The sequence below is a fragment of the Oncorhynchus keta genome, unplaced genomic scaffold (assembly GCF_023373465.1).
Source record: "Oncorhynchus keta strain PuntledgeMale-10-30-2019 unplaced genomic scaffold, Oket_V2 Un_contig_14927_pilon_pilon, whole genome shotgun sequence".
Taxonomy (NCBI): Eukaryota; Metazoa; Chordata; class Actinopteri; order Salmoniformes; family Salmonidae; genus Oncorhynchus; species Oncorhynchus keta.
In genome coordinates this window covers 30,946-51,251 of record NW_026279029.1, presented here as the reverse complement: position 1 = coordinate 51,251, position 20,306 = coordinate 30,946, and the positions used below count along the sequence as shown (strand labels likewise).

At 46.4% G+C, this 20,306-nt stretch overlaps 1 protein-coding gene across 1 annotated transcript; it reads left to right on the top strand.

The window, feature by feature from the left end:
* Nucleotides 1-6,747: 6,747 nt before the first annotated feature.
* On the top strand, nucleotides 6,748-17,403 carry LOC118369107 (acetylserotonin O-methyltransferase; the record flags this gene model as incomplete). The annotated part of the gene is given in 4 exon segments (XM_035753590.2): nucleotides 6,748-6,951; nucleotides 7,027-7,149; nucleotides 16,779-16,826; nucleotides 16,829-17,403. Coding segments are annotated over 4 exon segments (536 nt in total), but the record flags the coding sequence as incomplete, so codon positions are not given.
* Nucleotides 17,404-20,306: the final 2,903 nt, after the last annotated feature.

The following is a 20,306-nucleotide window of genomic DNA, read 5'->3' as shown; positions in this document are numbered from 1 at the left end:
GGTGATATTGTGTGGTGGTGGTGATATTGTGTGGTGGTGGTGATATTGTGTGGTGGTGGTGATATTGTGGTGGTGATATTGTGTGGTGGTGATAATGTGTGGTGGTGGTGGTGATGATATTGTGTGGTGGTGGTGGTGATATTGTGTGGTGGTGATAATGTGGTGATATTGTGTGGTGGTGGTGATATTGTGTGGTGGTGATATTGTGTGGTGGTGGTGGTGGTGGTGATATTGTGTGGTGGTGGTGATATTGTGTGGTGGTGGTGGTGATATTGTGTGGTGGTGGTGATATTGTGTGGTGGTGGTGATATTGTGTGGTGGTGATATTGTGTGGTGGTGGTGATATTGTGTGGTGGTGATATTGTGTGGTGGTGGTGGTGATATTGTGTGGTGGTGGTGATGATATTGTTGTGTGGTGGTGATATTGTGTGGTGGTGATATTGTGTGGTGGTGATATTGTGTGGTGGTGATATTGTGTGGTGGTGGTGGTGATATTGTGTGGTGGTGATATTGTGTGGTGGTGGTGGTGATATTGTGTGGTGGTGATATTGTGATATTGTGGTGGTGGTGATATTGTGGTGGTGGTGATATTGTATGGTGGTGGTGATATTGTGTGGTGGTGGTGATATTGTGTGGTGGTGATATTGTGTGGTGGTGGTGATATTGTGTGGGTGGTGATGTTGTGTGGTGGTGGTGATATTGTGTGGTGGTGGTGATATTGTGTGGTGGTGGTGATATTGTGTGGTGGTGATATTGTGTGGTGGTGGTGGTGATGTTGTGGTGGTGGTGGTGATTGTGTGGTGGTGGTGATATTGTGTGGTGGTGATATTGTGTGGTGGTGGTGATATTGTGTGGTGGTGGTGATATTGTGTGGTGGTGGTGATATTGTGTGGTGGTGATATTGTGTGGTGGTGGTGATATTGTGTGGTGGTGATGGTGATGTGTGTGGTGGTGGTGATATTGTGTGGTGGTGGTGATATTGTGTGGTGGTGATATTGTGTGGTGGTGGTGATATTGTGTGGTGGTGATATTGTGTGGTGGTGGTGGTGATATTGTGTGGTGGTGGTGATATTGTGGTGGTGGTGGTGATATTGTGTGGTGGTGATATTGTGTGGTGGTGGTGATATTGTGTGGTGGTGGTGGTGATATTGTGTGGTGGTGATAATGTGTGGTGGTGGTGGTGATATTGTGTGGTGGTGATATTGTGTGGTGGTGATATGGTGACATTGTGTGGTGGTGGTGATATTGTGTGGTGGTGGTGATAATGTGGTGGTGGTGGTGATATTGTGTGGTGGTGGTGATATTGTGGTGGTGGTGGTGGTGATATTGTGTGGTGGTGGTGATATTGTGTGGTGGTGGTGATATTGTGGTGGTGGTGATATTGTGTGGTGGTGATATTGTGGTGGTGGTGATATTGTGTGGTGGTGGTGGGTGATATTGTGTGGTGGTGATATTTGTGTGGTGGTGGTGATATTGTGTGGTGGTGATATTGTGTGGTGGTGGTGATATTGTGCGGTGGTGATGGTGTGTGGTGGTGGTGATATTGTGTGGTGGTGATATTGTGTGGTGGTGGTGATATTGTGTGGTGGTGGTGATATTGTGTGGTGGTGATGGTGGTGTGTGGTGGTGGTGATATTGTGTGGTGGTGATATTGTGTGGTGGTGGTGATATTGTATCGCACTTCGCTCTGCAGGTTGTATAACTTTTCATTACATTTCATTATAGTACAACGGTTGATTTGTGGTAATCTGGTAGCAATTCTTGGTGGTGGTGGTGACATAGTGTCCTTGTATCAGAGATAATTGCATAATTATGGTGATTTCGTGCCCTAACGTAGCCTTCACTGCTATTCGGGAGCTAGCTGGTGGCTAACGCACACAGATTAGCATCACTGTAGTGCTATTCACTGGTACGACTTGATTAGTTTACTGTTAGTGCTACATAATCTTAGCCATTCTTCTTGGTGGCTGGTAGCCGTGGTTGTGATCAGAGATGGTGGTGGTGATAATTATGTGGTGGTGGTGGTGGTGATTTGTGCCCTGGTAGCCTTCACTGCTATTCGTGGTGGAGCTGAACGTGTGGCTGGTGAGATTAGCATCACTGTGGTGCTATTCACTCAACTGTACGACTTGATTAGTTCAGTGTTGGCTGGCTGATAGCTGTCTTTGTTTCCAAGATAATTGTGTAGTTTAGTGTGTGTAGCCTTGGTGATTATCTTAATTCACTGAGGTTCGCTGCCAGCTATTTGTGGTCCTTAACGTAGGAGACTCTGCTAGCTAGCCAACGTCTACTGAATAGAACTCAACCGGTCGCATTCACAGGTAGTATCACATTTTCATTTCATTACAGTACAACGGTTTGATTTGTTTGATGGTAGCTAGCTACATGCTAGCTACATGCCGTCTTTGTTTCAAAGATAATTGTGTAGTCTAGAGCGATTTCCTGGTTAGCTGGCCAGCTATTGTCGTTCTTTGACTCAAAGTAACGTAAACAACACTGCTAGCTAGCCAGCTAGCCCCGAATAGCAGCACTGTAGAAATTATTACACTCAACGGGTGACTTGATTAGTGTAGTGTCAACAACGCAGCTACTGCCAGCTAGCCTACTTTAGCAGTACTGTATCATTTTAATCATTTTAGTCAATAAGATTCTTGCTACGTAAGCCTAACTTTCTGAACATTCGAGACATGTAGTCCGCTTGTCATTCCAATTTCCTTGCATTAGCGTAGCCTTTTTCTGTAGCCTGTCAACTATGTGTCTGTCTATCCCTGTTCTCTCCTCTCTGCACAGACCATACAAACGCTCCACACCGCGTGGCCGCGACCACCCTGACCTGGTGGTCCCAGCGCGTACGACCCACGTGGGAGTTCCAGGTCTCTGGTAGCCTCTGGAACTGCCAATCTGCGGCCAACAAGGCAGAGTTCATCTCAGCCTATGCCTCCCTCCAGTCCCTTGACTTCTTGGCACTGACGGAAACATGGATCACCACAGATAACACTGCTACTCCTACTGCTCTCTCCTCGTCCGCCCACGTGTTCTCGCACACCCCGGTGAGAGCTTCTGGTCAGCGGGGTGGTGGCACCGGGATCCTCATCTCTCCCAAGTGGTCTTTCTCTCTTTCTCCCCTTACCCATCTGTCTATTGCCTCCTTTGAATTCCATGCTGTCACAGTTACCAGCCCTTTCAAGCTTAACATCCTTATCATTTATCGCCTCCAGGTTCCCTCGGAGAGTTCATCAATGAGCTTGATGCCTTGATAAGCTCCTTTCCTGAGGACGGCTCACCTCTCACAGTTCTGGGCGACTTTAACCTCCCCACGTCTACCTTTGACTCATTCCTCTCTGCCTCCTTCTTTCCACTCCTCTCCTCTTTTGACCTCACCCTCTCACCTTCCCCCCTACTCACAAGGCAGGCAATACGCTTGACCTCATCTTTACTAGATGCTGTTCTTCCACTAACCTCATTGCAACTCCCCTCCAAGTCTCCGACCACTACCTTGTATCCTTTTCCCTCTCGCTCTCATCCAACACTTCCCACACTGCCCCTACTCGGATGGTATCGCGCCGTCCCAACCTTGTGCTCTCTCTCCCCGCTACTCTCTCCTCTTCCATCCTATCTTCTCTTCCCTCTGCTCAAACTTTCTCCAACCTATCTCCTGATTCTGCCTCCTCAACCCCTGTCCTCTCCTCCCTTACTGCATCCTTTGACTCCCTATGTCCCCTATCCTCCAGGCCGGCTCGGTCCTCCCTCCCGCTCCGTGGCTCGACGACTCATTGCGAGCTCACAGAACAGGGCTCCGGGCAGCCGAGCGGAAATGGAGGAAAACTCGCCTCCTGCGGACCTGGCATCCTTTCACTCCCTCCTCTCTACATTTTCCTCCTCTGTCTCTGCTGCTAAAGCCACTTTCTACCATTCTAAGTTCCAAGCATCTGCCTCTAACCCTAGGAAGCTCTTTGCCACCTTCTCCTCCCTCCTGAATCCTCCCCCTCCCTCCTCCCTGGTGCAGATGACTTGGTCAACCATTTTGAAAAGAAGGTCGATGACATCCGATCCTCGTTTGCTAAGTCAAACGACACCGCTGGTTCTGCTCACACTGCCCTACCCTATGCTCTGACCTCTTTCTCCCCTCTCTCTCCAGATGAAATCTCGCGTCTTGTGACGGCCGGCCGCCCAACAACCTGCCCGCTTGACCCTATCCCCTCCTCTCTTCTCCAGACCATTTCCGGAGACCTTCTCCCTTACCTCACCTCGCTCATCAACTCATCCCTGACCGCTGGCTACGTCCCTCCCGTCTTCAAGAGAGCGAGAGTTGCACCCCTTCTGAAAAAACCTACACTCGATCCCTCCGATGTCAACAACTACAGACCAGTATCCCTTCTCTCTTTTCTCTCCAAAACTCTTGAGCGTGGTCCTTGGCCAGCTCTACCGCTATCTCTCTCAGAATGACCTTCTTGATCCAAATCAGTCAGGTTTCAAGACTAGTCATTCAACTGAGACTGCTCTTCTCTGTATCACGGAGGTCCGCACTGCTAAAGCTAACTCTCTCTCCTCTGCTCTCATCCTTCTAGACCTATCGGCTGCCTTCGATACTGTGAACCATCAGATCCTCCTCTCCACCCTCTCCGGTTGGGCATCTCCGGCGCGGCCCACGCTGGATTGCGTCCTACCTGACAGGTCGCTCCTACCAGGTGGCGTGGCGAGAATCTGTCTCCTCACCACGCGCTCTCACCACTGGTGTCCCCAGGGCTCTGTTCTAGGCCCTCTCTTATTCTCGCTATACACCAAGTCACTTGGCTCTGTCATAACCTCACATGGTCTCTCCTATCATTGCTATGCAGACGACACACAATTAATCTTCTCCTTTCCCCCTTCTGATGACCAGGTGGCGAATCGCATCTCTGCATGTCTGGCAGACATATCAGTGTGGATGACGGATCACCACCTCAAGCTGAACCTCAGCAAGACGGAGCTCCTCTTCCTCCCGGGGAAGGACTGCCCGTTCCATGATCTCGCCATCACGGTTGACAACTCCATTGTGTCCTCCTCCCAGAGCGCTAAGAACCTTGGCGTGATCCTGGACAACACCCTGACGTTCTCAACTAACATCAAGGCGGTGTCCCGTTCCTGTAGGTTCATGCTCTACAACATCCGCAGAGTACGACCCTGCCTCACACAGGAAGCGGCGCAGGTCCTAATCCAGGCACTTGTCATCTCCCGTCTTGATTACTGCAACTCGCTGTTGGCTGGGCTCCCTGCCTGTGCCATTAAACCCTACAACTCATCCAGAACGCCGCAGCCCGTCTGGTGTTCAACCTTCCCAAGTTCTCTCCACGTCACCCCGCTCCTCCGCTCTCTCCACTGGCTTCCAGTTGAAGCTCGCATCCGCTACAAGACCATGGTGCTCGCCTGGGAGCTGTGAGGGGAATGGCACCTCAGTACCTCCAGGCTCTGATCAGGCCCTACACCCAAACAAGGGCACTGCGTTCATCCACCTCTGGCCTGCTCGCCTCCCTACCACTGAGGAAGTACAGTTCCCGCTCAGCCCAGTCAAAACTGTTCGCTGCTCTGGCCCCCCAATGGTGGAACAAACTCCCTCACGACGCCAGGACAGCGGAGTCAATCACCACCTTCCGGAGACACCTGAAACCCCACCTCTTCAAGGAATACCTAGGATAGGGTAAGTAAGGGTAGGTAATCCTTCTCCCCCCCCAACAAGATTTAGATGCAAGTGGCTGTTCCACTGGTTGTCATAAGGTGTATGCACCAATTTGTAAGTCGCTCTGGATAAGAGCGTCTGCTAAATGACTTAAATGTAAATGTAAATGTGTGGTGGTGATGACATTGTGTGGTGGTGATATTGTGTAGTGTGGTGATATTGTGTGGTGGTGGGATATTGTGCGGTGGTGGTGATATTGTGTGGTGGTGGTGGTGATATTGTGTGGTGGTGGTGATAATGTGTGGTGGTGGTGATATTATGTGGTGGTGATATTGTGTGGTGGTGGTGATATTGTGTGGTGGTGGTGATATTGTGCGGTGGTGATATTGTATGGTGGTAGTGATATTGTGTGGTGGTGATAATGTGTGGTGGTGGTGGTGGTATTGTGTGGTGGTGGTGGTGATATTGTGTGGTGGTGGTGATATTGTGTGGTGGTGGTGGTGATATTGTGTGGTGGTGGTGGTGATATTGTGTGGTGGTGGTGATATTGTGTGGTGGTGGTGATATTGTGTGGTGGTGACATTGTGTGGTGGTGGTGATATTGTGTGGTGGTAGTGATATTGTGTGGTGGTGATAATGTGTGGTGGTGGTGGTGATATTGTGTGGTGGTGGTGATATTGTGTGGTGGTGATATTGTGTGGTGGTGTTGGTGATATTGTGTGGTGGTGGTGATATTGTGTGGTGGTGGTGATAATGTGTGGTGGTGGTGATATTGTGTGGTGGTGGTGATATTGTGTGGTGGTGGTGATAATGTGTGGTGGTGGTGATATTGTGTGTTGTTGGTGATATTGTGTGGTGATGATATTGTGTGGTGGTGATAATGTGTGGTGGTGGTGATATTGTGTGGTGGTGGTGATAATGTGTGGTGGTGGTGATATTGTGTGGTGGTGGTGATATTGTGTGGTGGTGTTGGTGATATTGTGTGGTGGTGGTGATATTGTGTGGTGGTGGTGATAATGTGTGGTGGTGGTGATATTGTGTGGTGGTGGTGATATTGTGTGGTGGTGGTGATAATGTGTGGTGGTGGTGATATTGTGTGTTGTTGGTGATATTGTGTGGTGGTGATAATGTGTGGTGGTGTTGTTGGCCTGTTGCAGGTTGTTCGGGGGCTCTGGCCAGGGAGCTGTCCAAGGCCTACCCCTCCTCCTCTGTCACTGTGCTGGACCTTCCTACAGTCATCCAGACAGCCAGACAGCACTTCTCTGAACAGGATGATACCTTCGTGTTTCAGGAGGGTGAGCATCGTTAACCCTCCTAACCTCAACACCTCAGATCATCAGTCTGTATAAATGAATGATGGTGTTTTGTAGGAGACTTCTTTGGTGGAGACATCCCTCCAGCTGATCTGTACATCTTGGCCAGAATCCTCCATGACTGGAAGGAAGAGAAATGTGTTCAGCTGCTGAAGAAGATCCATGCATGTTGTCAACCAGGTGAGTGTTTTATGTTGTCAACCAGGTGAGTGTTTTATGTTGTCAACCAGGTGAGTGTTTTATGTTGTCAACCAGGTGAGTGTTTTTTATGTTGTCAACCAGGCAACCAGGTGAGTGTTTTATGTTGTCAACCAGGTGAGTGTTTTATGTTGTCAACCAGGTGAGTGTTTTATGTTGTCAACCAGGTGAGTGTTTTTTATGTTGTCAACCAGGTGTTTTAGTGTTTCATAATGTCAACCAGGTGAGTTCCATGTTCAAATAAAATAAAATTCATATCAAATTGTATTGGTCACATACACATGGGTAGCAGATTTTAATGCGAGTGTAGCGAAATGCTTGTGCTTCTGGTTCCGACAGCGCAGAAATATCTAACAACAATTCCCCAACAACTACCTAATACACACAAATCTAAAAAGGGGGAATGAAAATATGTACATATAAATATATGGATGAGCAATGTCCGAGTGGCATAGGCAAGATGCAACAAGATGGTATAGAGTACAGTATTTACATATGAGATGAGTAATGTAAGATATGTAAACATTATTAAAGTGGTATTATTTAAAGTGGCTAGTGATCCATTTGTTAAAGTGGCCAGTGTTTGGGTCTCCATGTAGGCAGCAGCCTCTCTGAGTTAGTGATGGCTGTTTAACAGTCTGATGGCCTTGAGATAGAAGCTGTTTCTCAATCTCTCGGTCCCAGCTTTGATGCACTTGTACTGACCTCGCCTTCTGGATGATAGCGCTGTGAACAGGCAGTGGTTTGAGTGGTTGTTGTCCTTGATGATCTTTTCGGCCGTTCTGTGACATCGGGTGCTGTAGGTGTCATGGAGGGCAGGTAGTTTGTTCTCAAATTTGCTTTATTAAAATCTCCAGCTATGATAAATGCAGCCTCAGGATATATGGTTTCCAGTTTACATAGAGTCCAGTGAAGTTACTTTAGGGCCATCTTGGTGTCTGCTTTAGGGGAATGTACACAGCTGTGATTATAAATTACGAGAATTCTCTTAGAAGGTAATATGGCCGGCATTTGATTGTGAGGAATTCGGCAGGCCGGGTGAGCAGAAGAACTTGAATTCCTGTCTGTTGTTATGATTACACCATGAGTTGTTTAGCATGGACAGGAAGGGGAACTCTGTTGTCCTGGAAAGGAATAGCAAGAGGGCCATGCGACATGTTTCTTTTGTGAAACTGTGGATACAACCACAGTCAGGACAATGGACTATAAATGACAGACACTGACCTGGCAAAGCCTGACACACTGCCTAGAACCTGACGAGGCCATTCAACCACAGCCTCGACCTCTAGAGACTCAGACAACAAGTTGTGCATCTGAAGGACTATGTTAGATAGACGTGTTGCCATAATGGATCAGAATAATCTTCGGCACAGTCTGAATCTCAGGGCAGTCTACCCCATCACAGAAACGTTCCAGAAATGTAACCAGTGTTATCAAATCAAATTATATTGGTCACATACACATATTTAGCAGATGTTATTTAGCAGGTGTATTGAAATGCTTGTGTTCATAGCTCCAACAGTGCAGTAGTATCTAAAAATTCACAACAACACACATCTAAAAATAAAAGAATGGAATGAAGAAATTTATAAATATTAGGAGGAGCAATGTCGGAATGGCATTGACTAAAATGCAGTAGATTAGAACACAGTATATACATGTGAAATGAGTAAAGCAGTATGTAAACATTTTTAAAGTGGCCAGTGATTCCATGTATACTGGGCAGCAGCCTCTCCAGTGCAGGATTGAGTAAACCCAGCTTTGATGTCCCTGTACTGACCTCGCCTTCTCGTCTAGTACTTCCGGGTTGGAGCGAGCGGTCGCATCCGCACTTTGCTCCGCAGGTAGTATAACTTTTCATTACATTTCATTACATTTCATTATAGTACAACGGTTTGATTTGTCTAATCTTAGCAATTTCTTCTTAGCTAGCTACATAGCCGTCTTTGTATCAAAGATAATTGCGTAATTATCGTATTTCGTCGTCCTAACGTAGTCTACACTGCTATCTGCCCAGCAGCTAGCCAGCTAGCAAACGTCCACCGTCTACCGAATAGCAGCACTGTAGAAACTATTACACTCAACTGAACAACTTGATTAGTGTAGTGTTAGCTAGCTACATAGTTGTCTTTGCTGTCTTCGTATCCAAGATAATTGTGTAGTTTAGAGTGTGTAGTCTTAGAGTGATTATCTTAATTTACCGAGGTTAGCTAGCCAGCTATTTGTCGTCCTTAACGTAGGAGACACTGCTAGCTAGCCAACAGCTAGCCAACGTCTACCGAATAGAACTTCCGCACTCAACAATCCGGTCGCATTCCGCTTCGCTCCACAGGTAGTATCACATTTTCATTTCCTTTCATTACAGCACAACGGTTTGATTTGTTTGATCGTAGCTAGCTACATAGCTAGCTACATAGCCGTCTTTGTATCAATAGCTAGCCAGCTATTGTCGTTCTTTAACGCAACGTAACGTAATCAACACAACATAGCTAGCCAGCTAGCCCACGAATAGCAGCACTGTAGAAACTATTACACTCAACGGAACGACTTGATTAGTGTAGTGTCAACAATGCAGCCACTGCCAGCTAGCCTGCAAAGTCAACAACGCAGCCACTGCCAGCTAGCCTACTTCAGCAGTACTGTATCATTTTAATCATTTTAGTCAATAAGATTCTTGCTACGTAAGCTTAACTTTCTGAACATTCGAGACGTGTAGTCCACTTGTCATTCCAATCTCCTTGCATTAGCGTAGCCTCTTCTGTAGCCTGTCAACTATGTGTCTGTCTATCCCAGTTCTCTCCTCTCTGCACAGACCATACCAACGCTCCACACCGCGTGGCCGCGGCCACCCTAATCTGGTGGTCCCAGCGCGCACGACCCACGTGGAGCTCCAGGTCTCCGGTAGCCTCTGGAACTGCCGATCTGCGGCCAACAAGGCAGAGTTCATCTCAGCCTATGCCTCCCTCCAGTCCCTCGACTTCTTGGCACTGACGGAAACATGGATCACCACAGATAACACTGCTACTCCTACTGCTCTCTCTTCGTCCGCCCACGTGTTCTCGCACACCCCGAGAGCTTCTGGTCAGCGGGTTGGTGGCACCGGGATCCTCATCTCTCCCAAGTGGTCATTCTCTCTTTCTCCCCTTACCCATCTGTCTATCGCCTCCTTTGAATTCCATGCTGTCACAGTTACCAGCCCTTTCAAGCTTAACATCCTTATCATTTATCGCCCTCCAGGTCCCCTCGGAGAGTTCATCAATGAGCTTGATGCCTTGATTAGCTCCTTTCCTGAGGACGGCTCACCTCTCACAGTTCTGGGCGACTTTAACCTCCCCACGTCTACCTTTGACTCATTCCTCTCTGCCTCCTTCTTTCCACTCCTCTCCTCTTTTGACCTCACCCTCTCACCTTCCCCCCCTACTCACAAGGCAGGCAATACGCTCGACCTCATCTTTACTAGATGCTGTTCTTCCACTAACCTCATTGCAACTCCCCTCCAAGTCTCCGACCACTACCTTGTATCCTTTTCCCTCTCGCTCTCATCCAACACTTCCCACACTGCCCCTACTGGATGGTATCGCGCCGTCCCAACCTTCGCTCTCTCTCCCCGCTACTCTCTCCTCTTCCATCCTATCATCTCTTCCCTCTGCTCAAACCTTCTCCAACCTATCTCCTGATTCTGCCTCCTCAACCCTCCTCTCCTCCCTTTCTGCATCCTTTGACTCTCTATGTCCCCTATCCTCCAGGCCGGCTCGGTCCTCCCTCCCGCTCCGTGGCTCGACGACTCATTGCGAGCTCACAGAACAGGGCTCCGGGCAGCCGAGCGGAAATGGAGGAAAACTCGCCTCCTGCGGACCTGGCATCCTTTCACTCCCTCCTCTCTACATTTTCCTCCTCTGTCTCTGCTGCTTAAGCCACTTTCTACCACTCTAAATTCCAAGCATCTGCCTCTAACCCTAGGAAGCTCTTTGCCACCTTCTCCTCCCTCCTGAATCCTCCTCCCCCTCCCCCTCCTCCCTCTCTGCAGATGACTTCGTCAACCATTTTGAAAAGAAGGTCGACGACATCCGATCCTCGTTTGCTAAGTCAAACGACACCGCTGGTTCTGCTCACACTGCCCTACCCTATGCTCTGACCTCTTTCTCCCCTCTCTCTCCAGATGAAATCTCGCGTCTTGTGACGGCCGGCCGCCCAACAACCTGCCCGCTTGACCCTATCCCCTCCTCTCTTCTCCAGACCATTTCCGGAGACCTTCTCCCTTACCTCACCTCGCTCATCAACTCATCCCTGACCGCTGGCTACGTCTCTTCCGTCTTCAAGAGAGCGAGAGTTGCACCCCTTCTGAAAAAACCTACACTCGATCCCTCCGATGTCAACAACTACAGACCAGTATCCCTTCTTTCTTTTCTCTCCAAAACTCTTGAACGTGCCGTCCTTGGCCAGCTCTCCCGCTATCTCTCTCTGAATGACCTTCTTGATCCAAATCAGTCAGGTTTCAAGACTAGTCATTCAACTGAAACTGCTCTTCTCTGTATCACGGAGGCGCTCCGCACTGCTAAAGCTAACTCTCTCTCCTCTGCTCTCATCCTTCTAGACCTATCGGCTGCCTTCGATACTGTGAACCATCAGATCCTCCTCTCCACCCTCTCCGAGTTGGGCATCTCCGGCGCGGCCCACGCTTGGTTGCGTCCTACCTGACAGGTCGCTCCTACCAGGTGGCGTGGCGAGAATCTGTCTCCTCACCACGCGCTCTCACCACTGGTGTCCCCCAGGGCTCTGTTCTAGGCCCTCTCCTATTCTCGCTATACACCAAGTCACTTGGCTCTGTCATAACCTCACATGGTCTCTCCTATCATTGCTATGCAGACGACACACAATTAATCTTCTCCTTTCCCCCTTCTGATGACCAGGTGGCGAATCGCATCTCTGCATGTCTGGCAGACATATCAGTGTGGATGACGGATCACCACCTCAAGCTGAACCTCGGCAAGACGGAGCTGCTCTTCCTCCCGGGGAAGGACTCCCCGTTCCATGATCTCGCCATCACGGTTGACAACTCCATTGTGTCCTCCTCCCAGAGCGCTAAGAACCTTGGCGTGATCCTGGACAACACCCTGTCGTTCTCAACTAACATCAAGGCGGTGGCCCGTTCCTGTAGGTTCATGCTCTACAACATCCGCAGAGTACGACCCTGCCTCACACAGGAAGCGGCGCAGGTCCTAATCCAGGCACTTGTCATCTCCCGTCTGGATTACTGCAACTCGCTCTTGGCTGGGCTCCTGCCTGTGCCATTAAACCCCTACAACTCATCCAGAACGCTGCAGCCCGTCTGGTGTTCAACCTTCCCAAGTTCTCTCACGTCACCCCGCTCCTCCGCTCTCTCCACTGGCTTCCAGTTGAAGCTCGCATCCGCTACAAGACCATGGTGCTTGCCTACGGAGCTGTGAGGGGAACGGCACCTCAGTACCTCCAGGCTCTGATCAGGCCCTACACCCAAACAAGGGCACTGCGTTCATCCACCTCTGGCCTGCTCGCCTCCCTACCACTGAGGAAGTACAGTTCCCGCTCAGCCCAGTCAAAACTGTTCGCTGCTCTGGCCCCCCAATGGTGGAACAAACGCCCTCACGACGCCAGGACAGCGGAGTCAATCACCACCTTCCGGAGACACCTGAAACCCCACCTCTTTAAGGAATACCTAGGATAGGATAAGTAATCCTTCTCACCCCCCTAAAAAGATTTAGATGCACTATTGTAAAGTGGCTGTTCCACTGGATGTCATAAGGTGAATGCACCAATTTGTAAGTCGCTCTGGATAAGAGCGTCTGCTAAATGACTTAAATGTAAATGTATTTGATTTGTATCTGCTTCTTAAATTCCATTTGTTTGGCAGCGCTCTCCTTCTTTTTGTGTGAGGCATGTTGGGTTATGTGGCCCCTCAGGCAGACCTTGAAAGCCTCCCAGGCCACTCCAGATGATGGGGGGAAGGGTAGATTTTCTTTGTACAAGTCAATTTGAGCATTCAAAGAACCTGAAGTAAACATCCAATAATTAACTGCAATTAAGGATCCTCCTACGAAAATTACTTAATTTACTAAAGGGGACAAAGCAGAGATTCACATCAGACCTCAGATATCAGATTCACATCAGATATCAGTATGCTCCCAATTGTGCATGAGAGGGGAGACACCACAAGTTGTTGACAGGGCGCACAACAATCAAAACCCCAAAATGCACAACCGGTAGCAATGTTAATCAATCTCTCTCTCTCTCTCTCTCTCTCTCTCTCTCTCTCTCTCTCTCTGTCTCTCTCTGTCTCTCTCTCTCTCTCTCTCTCTCTCTCTCTCTCTCTCTCTCTGTCTCTGTCTCTCTCTCTCTCTCTCTGTCTCTCTGTCTCTGTCTCTGTCTCTCTGTCTCTCTGTCTCTCTCTCTCTCTCTCTCTCTCTCTCTCTCTCTCTCTCTGTCTCTCTCTCTCAATTCAATTTAAATTCAATTCAATGACTTTATTGGCATGGGAAACATGTGTTAACATTGCCAAAGCAAGTGAGGTAGATAATATATAAATTGAATATATAAAGTGAAATAAACAATAAAAATTAACAGTAAACATTACACATACAGAAGTTTCAAAACAATAAAGACATTACAAATGTCATATTATATATAAACAGTGTTTTAACAATGTACAAATGGTTAAAGGACACAAGATAAAATAAATAAGCATAAATATGGGTTGTATTCACAATGGTGTTTGTTCTTCACTGGTTGCCCTTTTCTCGTGGCAACAGGTCACAAATCTTGCTGCTGTGATGTCACACTGGAATTTCACCCAGTAGATATGGGAGTTTATCAAAATTGTTTGTTTTCGGTGGATCTGTGTAATCTGTATGTCTCTCTAATATGGTCATACATTGGGCAGGAGGTTAAGAAGTGCAGCTGTTTCCACCTCATTGTGGGCAGAGCACATAGCCTCTTTCTCTTGAGAGCCTGCCTACGGCGGCCTTTCTCAATAGCAAGGCTATGCTCACTGAGTCTGTACATAGTCAAAGCTTTCCTTAATTTTGGGTCAGTCACAGTGGTCAGGTATTCTGCCGCTCTGTACTCTCTGTGTAGGGCCAAATAGCATTCTAGTTTGCTCTGTTTTTTTGTTAATTCTTTCCAATGTGTCAAGTAATTATCTTTTGTTTTCTCATGATTTGGTTGGGTCTAATTGTACTGCTGTCCTGGGGCTCTGTAGGGTGTGTTTGTGAACAGAGCCCCAGGACCAGCTTGCTTAGGGGACTCTTCTCCAGGTTCATCTCTCTGTAGGTGAGGGGAACTCAGTTCCAGGCTCTGATCAGGCCCTACACCCAAACAAGGGCACTCATCCACCTCTGGCTGCTCGCCTCCCTACCACTGAGGAAGTGTTCCCGCTCAGCCCAGTGTTCGCTTTGGCCCCCAATGGTGGAACAAACTCCCTCACGGCCAGGACAGCGTCAATCACCACCTTCCGGAGACACCTGAAACCCCACCTCTTCAAGGAATACCTAGGATAGGGTAAGTAAGGGTAAGTAATCCTTTCACCCCCCCTTCTCCCCCAACAAGATTTAGATGCAAGTTATGGTTGTCATAAGGTGTATGCACCAATTTGTAAGTCGCTCTGGATAAGAGCGTCTTTGACTTAAATGTAATGTAAATGTTAAATGTGATGGCTGTTATGGAAGGTTTTGATAGAATTTAACGGCTCTTTTCTGGGATAATTAGTGGGTATCGGTCTAATTCTGCTCTGCATGCATTATTTGGTGTTCTACGTTGTACACAGAGGATATTTTTGCAGAATTCTGCATGCAGAGTCTCAATTTGGTGTTTGTCCCATTTTGTGAAGTCTTGGTTGGTGAGCGGACCCCAGACCTCACAACCATAAAGGGCAATGGGCTCTATGACTGATTCAAGTATTTTTGCCAAATCCTAATTGGTATGTTGAAATTTCTGTTCCTTTTGATGGCATAGAATGCCCTTCTTGCCTTGTCTCTCAGATTGTTCACAGCTTTGTGGAAGTTACCTGTGGCACTGATGTTTAGGCCAAGGTATGTATAGTTTTTGTGTGCTCTAGGGCAACAGTGTCTAGATGAAATTTGTATTTGTGGCCCTGGTGACTGGACCTTTTTGGAACACCATTATTTTGGTCTTACTGAGATTTACTGCCAGGGCCCAGGTCTGACAGAATCTGTGCATAAGATCTAGGTGCTGCTGTAGGCCCTCCTTGGTTGGTGACAGAAGCACCAGATCATCAGCAAACAGCAGACATTTGACTTCGGATTCTAGTAGGGTGAGGCCGGGTGCTGCAGACTTTTCTAGTGCCCGCGCCAATTCGTTGATATATATGTTGAAGAGGGTGGGGCTTAAGCTGCATCCCTGTTTCACCCCACGACCCTGTGTGAAGAAATGTGTGTTTTTTGCCCATTTTAACCGCACACTTGTTGTTTGTGTACATGGATTTTATAATATCGTATGTTTTACCCCCAACACCACTTTCCATCAGTTTGTATAGCAGACCCTCATGCCAAATTGAGTCAAATGCTTTTTTAAAAATCAACAAAGCATGAGAAGACTTTGCCTTTGTTTTGGTTTGTTTGGTTGTCAATTAGGGTGCGCAGGGTGAATACATGGTCTGTTGTACGGTAATTTGGTAAAAAGCCAATTTGACATTTGTTCAGTACATTGTTTGGAAATGTACGAGTCTGCTGTTAATAATAATGCAGAGGATTTTCCCAAGGTTACTGTTGACGCATATTCCACGGTAGTTATTGGGGTCAAATTTGTCTCCACTTTTGTGGATTGGGGTGATCAGTCCTTGGTTCCAAATATTGGGGAAGTTGCCAGAGCTAAGTATGATGTTAAAGAGTTTTAGTATAGCCAATTGGAATTTGTTGTCTGTATATTTGATCATTTCATTGAGGATACCATCAACACCACAGGCCTTTTTGGGTTGGAGGGTTTTTATTTTGTCCTGTAACTCATTCATTGTAATTGGAGAATCCAGTGGGTTCTGGTAGTCTTTAATAGTTGATTCTAAGATCTGTATTTGATCATGTATATGTTTTTGCTCTTTATTTTTTGTTATAGAGCCAAAAAGATTGGAGAAGTGGTTTACCCATACATCTCCATTTTGGATAGATCATTCTTTGTGTTGTTGTTTGTTTAGTGTTTTCCAATTTTCCCAGAAGTGGTTAGAGTCTATGGATTCTTCAATTACATTGAGCTGATTTCTGACATGCTGTTCCTTCTTTTCCGTAGTGTATTTCTGTATTGTTTTAGTGATTCACCATAGTGAATGCGTAGACTCAGGTTTTCCGGGTCTCTATGTTTTTGGTTGGACAGGTTTCTCCATTTCTTTCTTAGATTTTTGCATTCTTCATCAAACCATTTGTCATTATTGTTAATTTTCTTCGGTTCTCTATTTGAGATTTTTAGATTTGATAGGGAAGCTGAGAGGTCAAATATACTGTTAAGATGTTCTACTGCCAAGATTACACCTTCACTCTCTCTCTCTCTCTCTCTCTCTCTCTCTCTCTCTGTCTCTGTCTCTCTCGCTCTCTCTCTCTCTCTGTCTCTCTCGCTCTCTCTCTCTATAGGTGGTGGGGTTCTGTTAGTGGAGGCTCTACTGTTTGAGAACCGTCGAGGTCGGTCATGGCTCAGATCTTCTCCCTCAACATGTTGGTCCAGACGGAGGGAAAGGAGCATCCTCCCTCTCAGTACTCTAACATGCTCTCCTTCGCTGGTTTCCACAACGTCCAGGTCTGTCGGACAGGGAAATCCTACGATGCCATCCTGGCCATCAAATGAACCTGTCAGGCTGTTTAGACCATGAAATATCTATGGTTTAGACAATGACATCTCTATGGTTCAGACTGGATATCTTAGGAAGTATCTATCTTGTGTGAAGCCTCCATATTAGCAGTCTGTCTGCATGAACCTCACCCTTCAGATGCAGCCGACCCGATAGTCTCCTGGTGACTCTGTTATTGGCTAGCTAAGATGACATCACAGTGTTATTCTTTTTATTATTTTTTTCAGGGTCATGTCTTCTCCCTCAAATGCAAATATTTTGTTTTTCCGTGCATAGAGTCTGTATATTATCTGAGATGTGATAGTGATGTTATTCTCACTTCAAAGACGAGGGAAAATGTGGGCATAACTGTAATGTTCGACCTGTAACCTGTTAGTAATATCCTATTAAAGGAGTTTCCTCAGCAACAACCCATCGTACAGTTATGTTTCTACGGGATACAGTGAGTACACTGGTACCAGAGGTCTGATCCACACACTAGACACAGATGTCAGAATGTCTATTCCACGTTGATTCAACCAGTGTGTGGCCTGTGGGCAGTCTCTGCTGTTGCTCTCTTAACAGCTCTCCTGCTCTATCTAGTGTCACATCTGTGCATCTATTCCTGAAGAACAATTATTTAAGTAGGGTACTGTTCAATGTCCAGGGAGAAGAGAAGGAGTTTTTGCAAGTTAAAAAATATATATTTCCGGACCCATATCTAACCCCCTTTTTTTCTGTGTCGGCACAAAACTACCTCCATACTTCCATTGATTTTTTTAAAACCGGTGACACTTGTGGGGGTCGTAGTGAGAGTCTCGTGTTCATGAAAGTAGTTTGATGGCCAAACCGTTCGGGCGCTACAGCCATATTCGTGAGAAGACCGATTTCCGTGATGTCTCATGCTCTGACCAACACAGCTGTAGCTCGGCCTCCTTCCACAGCAGATGTATATATATATATGCTACAGACGGATGTGGTGGATTGTATTGTAAACAATGTATACGAAATGCTTCAGTCTGGTTGTAGACCCCATCATAGCACTGAGACTGCACTTGTGAAGGTGGTAAATGACCTTTTAATGGCATCAGACCGAGGCTCTGCATCTGTCCTCGTGCTCCTTGACCTTAGTGCTGCTTTTGATACCATCGATCACTACATTCTTTTGGAGAGATTGGAAACTCAAATTGGTCTACACGGACAAGTTCTGGCCTGGTTTAGATCTTATCTGTCGGAAAGATATCAGTTTGTCTCTGTGAATGGTTTGTCCTCTGACAAATCAACTGTAAATTTCGGTGTTCCTCAAGGTTCCATTTTAGGACCACTATTGTTTTCAATTATATATTTTACCTCTTGGGGATGTCATTCGAAAACATAATGTTAACTTTCACTGCTATGCGGATGACACACAGCTGTACATTTCAATGAAACATGGTGAAGCCCCAAAATTGCCCTCGCTAGAAGCATGTGTTTCAGACATAAGGAAGTGGATGGCTGTAAACGTTCTACTTTTAAACTCGGACAAAACAGAGATGCTTGTTCTAGGTCCCAAGAAACAAAGAGATCTTCTGTTGAATCTGACAATTAATCTTAATGGTTGTACAGTCGTCTCAAATAAAACTGGTAAGGACCTCGGCGTTACTCTGGACCCTGATCTCTCTTTTGAAGAACATATCAGGACCATTTCAAGGACAGCTTTTTTCCATCTACGTAACATTGCAAAAATCAGAAACTTTCTGTCCAAAATGATGCAGAAAAATTAATCCATGCTTTTGTCACTTCTAAGTTAGACTACTGCAATGCTCTACTCTACCGGCTACCCGGATAAAGCACTAAATAAACTTCAGTTAGTGCTAAATACGGCTGCTAGAATCCTGACTAGAACCCAAAAAATTTGATCATATTACTCCAGTGCTAGCCTCCCTACACTGGCTTCCTGTCAAAGCAAGGGCTGATTTCAAGGTTTTACTGCTAACCTACAAAGCATTACATGGGCTTGCTCCTACCTATCTCTCTGATTTGGTCCTGCCGTACATACCTACATGTACGCTAAGGTCACAAGACGCAGGCCTCCTAATTGTCCCTAGAATTTCTCAGCAAACAGCTGGAGGCAGGGCTTTCTCCCATAGAGCTACATTTTTATGGAAAGGTCTGCCTACCCATGTCAGAGACGCAAACTCGGTCTCAACCTTTACAGTTTTTCTCAGTGCATTTCTTAGATCAAAAGTGCAATTCTTGATACTACTTGTACAAATTCCAAATCATCTAGTCACTTGTGCACATCATTAAAGCAATTTCTTATTCCTTTTGAGCAAATTGCAATTGATAATGTACAAGTGTCAGCTTTTTTCCACATTATCAATTGCTCATGTCATGTTGATCAAAATGTAGTAGATGGTTCTCTGTTGAATAGTCTTACCCCTCAAAACATCTAGGCATTAGTTCCTTGCATAAGCCATTACATGCAAAATTGTTGAACTATTTGTCATAAACTGTCAAGCATAGTTTTACACATTTCTATTAGACCTTTTGTACAAAAACATGAATTGATGAATCGTGCAGGTGAAATTGACCCTCACTCATGAAGGAATGTAAAGTGTTAGTTCAACCAACAATCAACCAGTTGTCTAAATTTCTCAAAAGTGCATCTCATGAAGAATCAATTGGCAAGCATACATAGACAGACCACAACACAGAGTTGCAATTTTCCAATAATGGATGGACCAGGAAATGAACAGGGTCAACAGCCAAGAGGAGGAGGAAGAAGAGGAGCAAGGATGCATGGTGGAAGGCAAAACAGAGCTCCACCCGGCACAGCCAGAAAAGGACTAGCCATCCCTCATAGCCTGGTTCCTCTCTAGGTTTCTTCCTAGGTATTGGCCTTTCTAGGGAGTTTTTCCTAGCCACCGTGCTTCTACACCTGCATTGCTTGCTGTTTGGGGTTTAAGGCTGGGTTTCTGTACAGCACTTTGAGATATCAGCTGATGTACGAAGGGCTATATTAATACATTTGATTTGATTTGATGAATAATTTCAAATTCCTTATATTAGGCAAATACAGATTGCCAGAGATAGACTTCTACACAATTTACAAACAAAACACTTGTGTTTAGTGAGTCTGCCAGATCAGATGCAGTAGGGATGACCAGGGATTTTCTCTTAGGTAAAAATACTTTAAAGTACTACTGAAGTACTTTACTCCACTGTGTGTGCATGTCTTTTGGGGGTAAAAGCATGAACGTGGCATTGCTAGCTGGCTTCTGACTTAACCAACCTACTTTACTAGCAAACTGTATCAGGCAGCTTTAGATGCGAGTGGAAAACAAATGTTCTT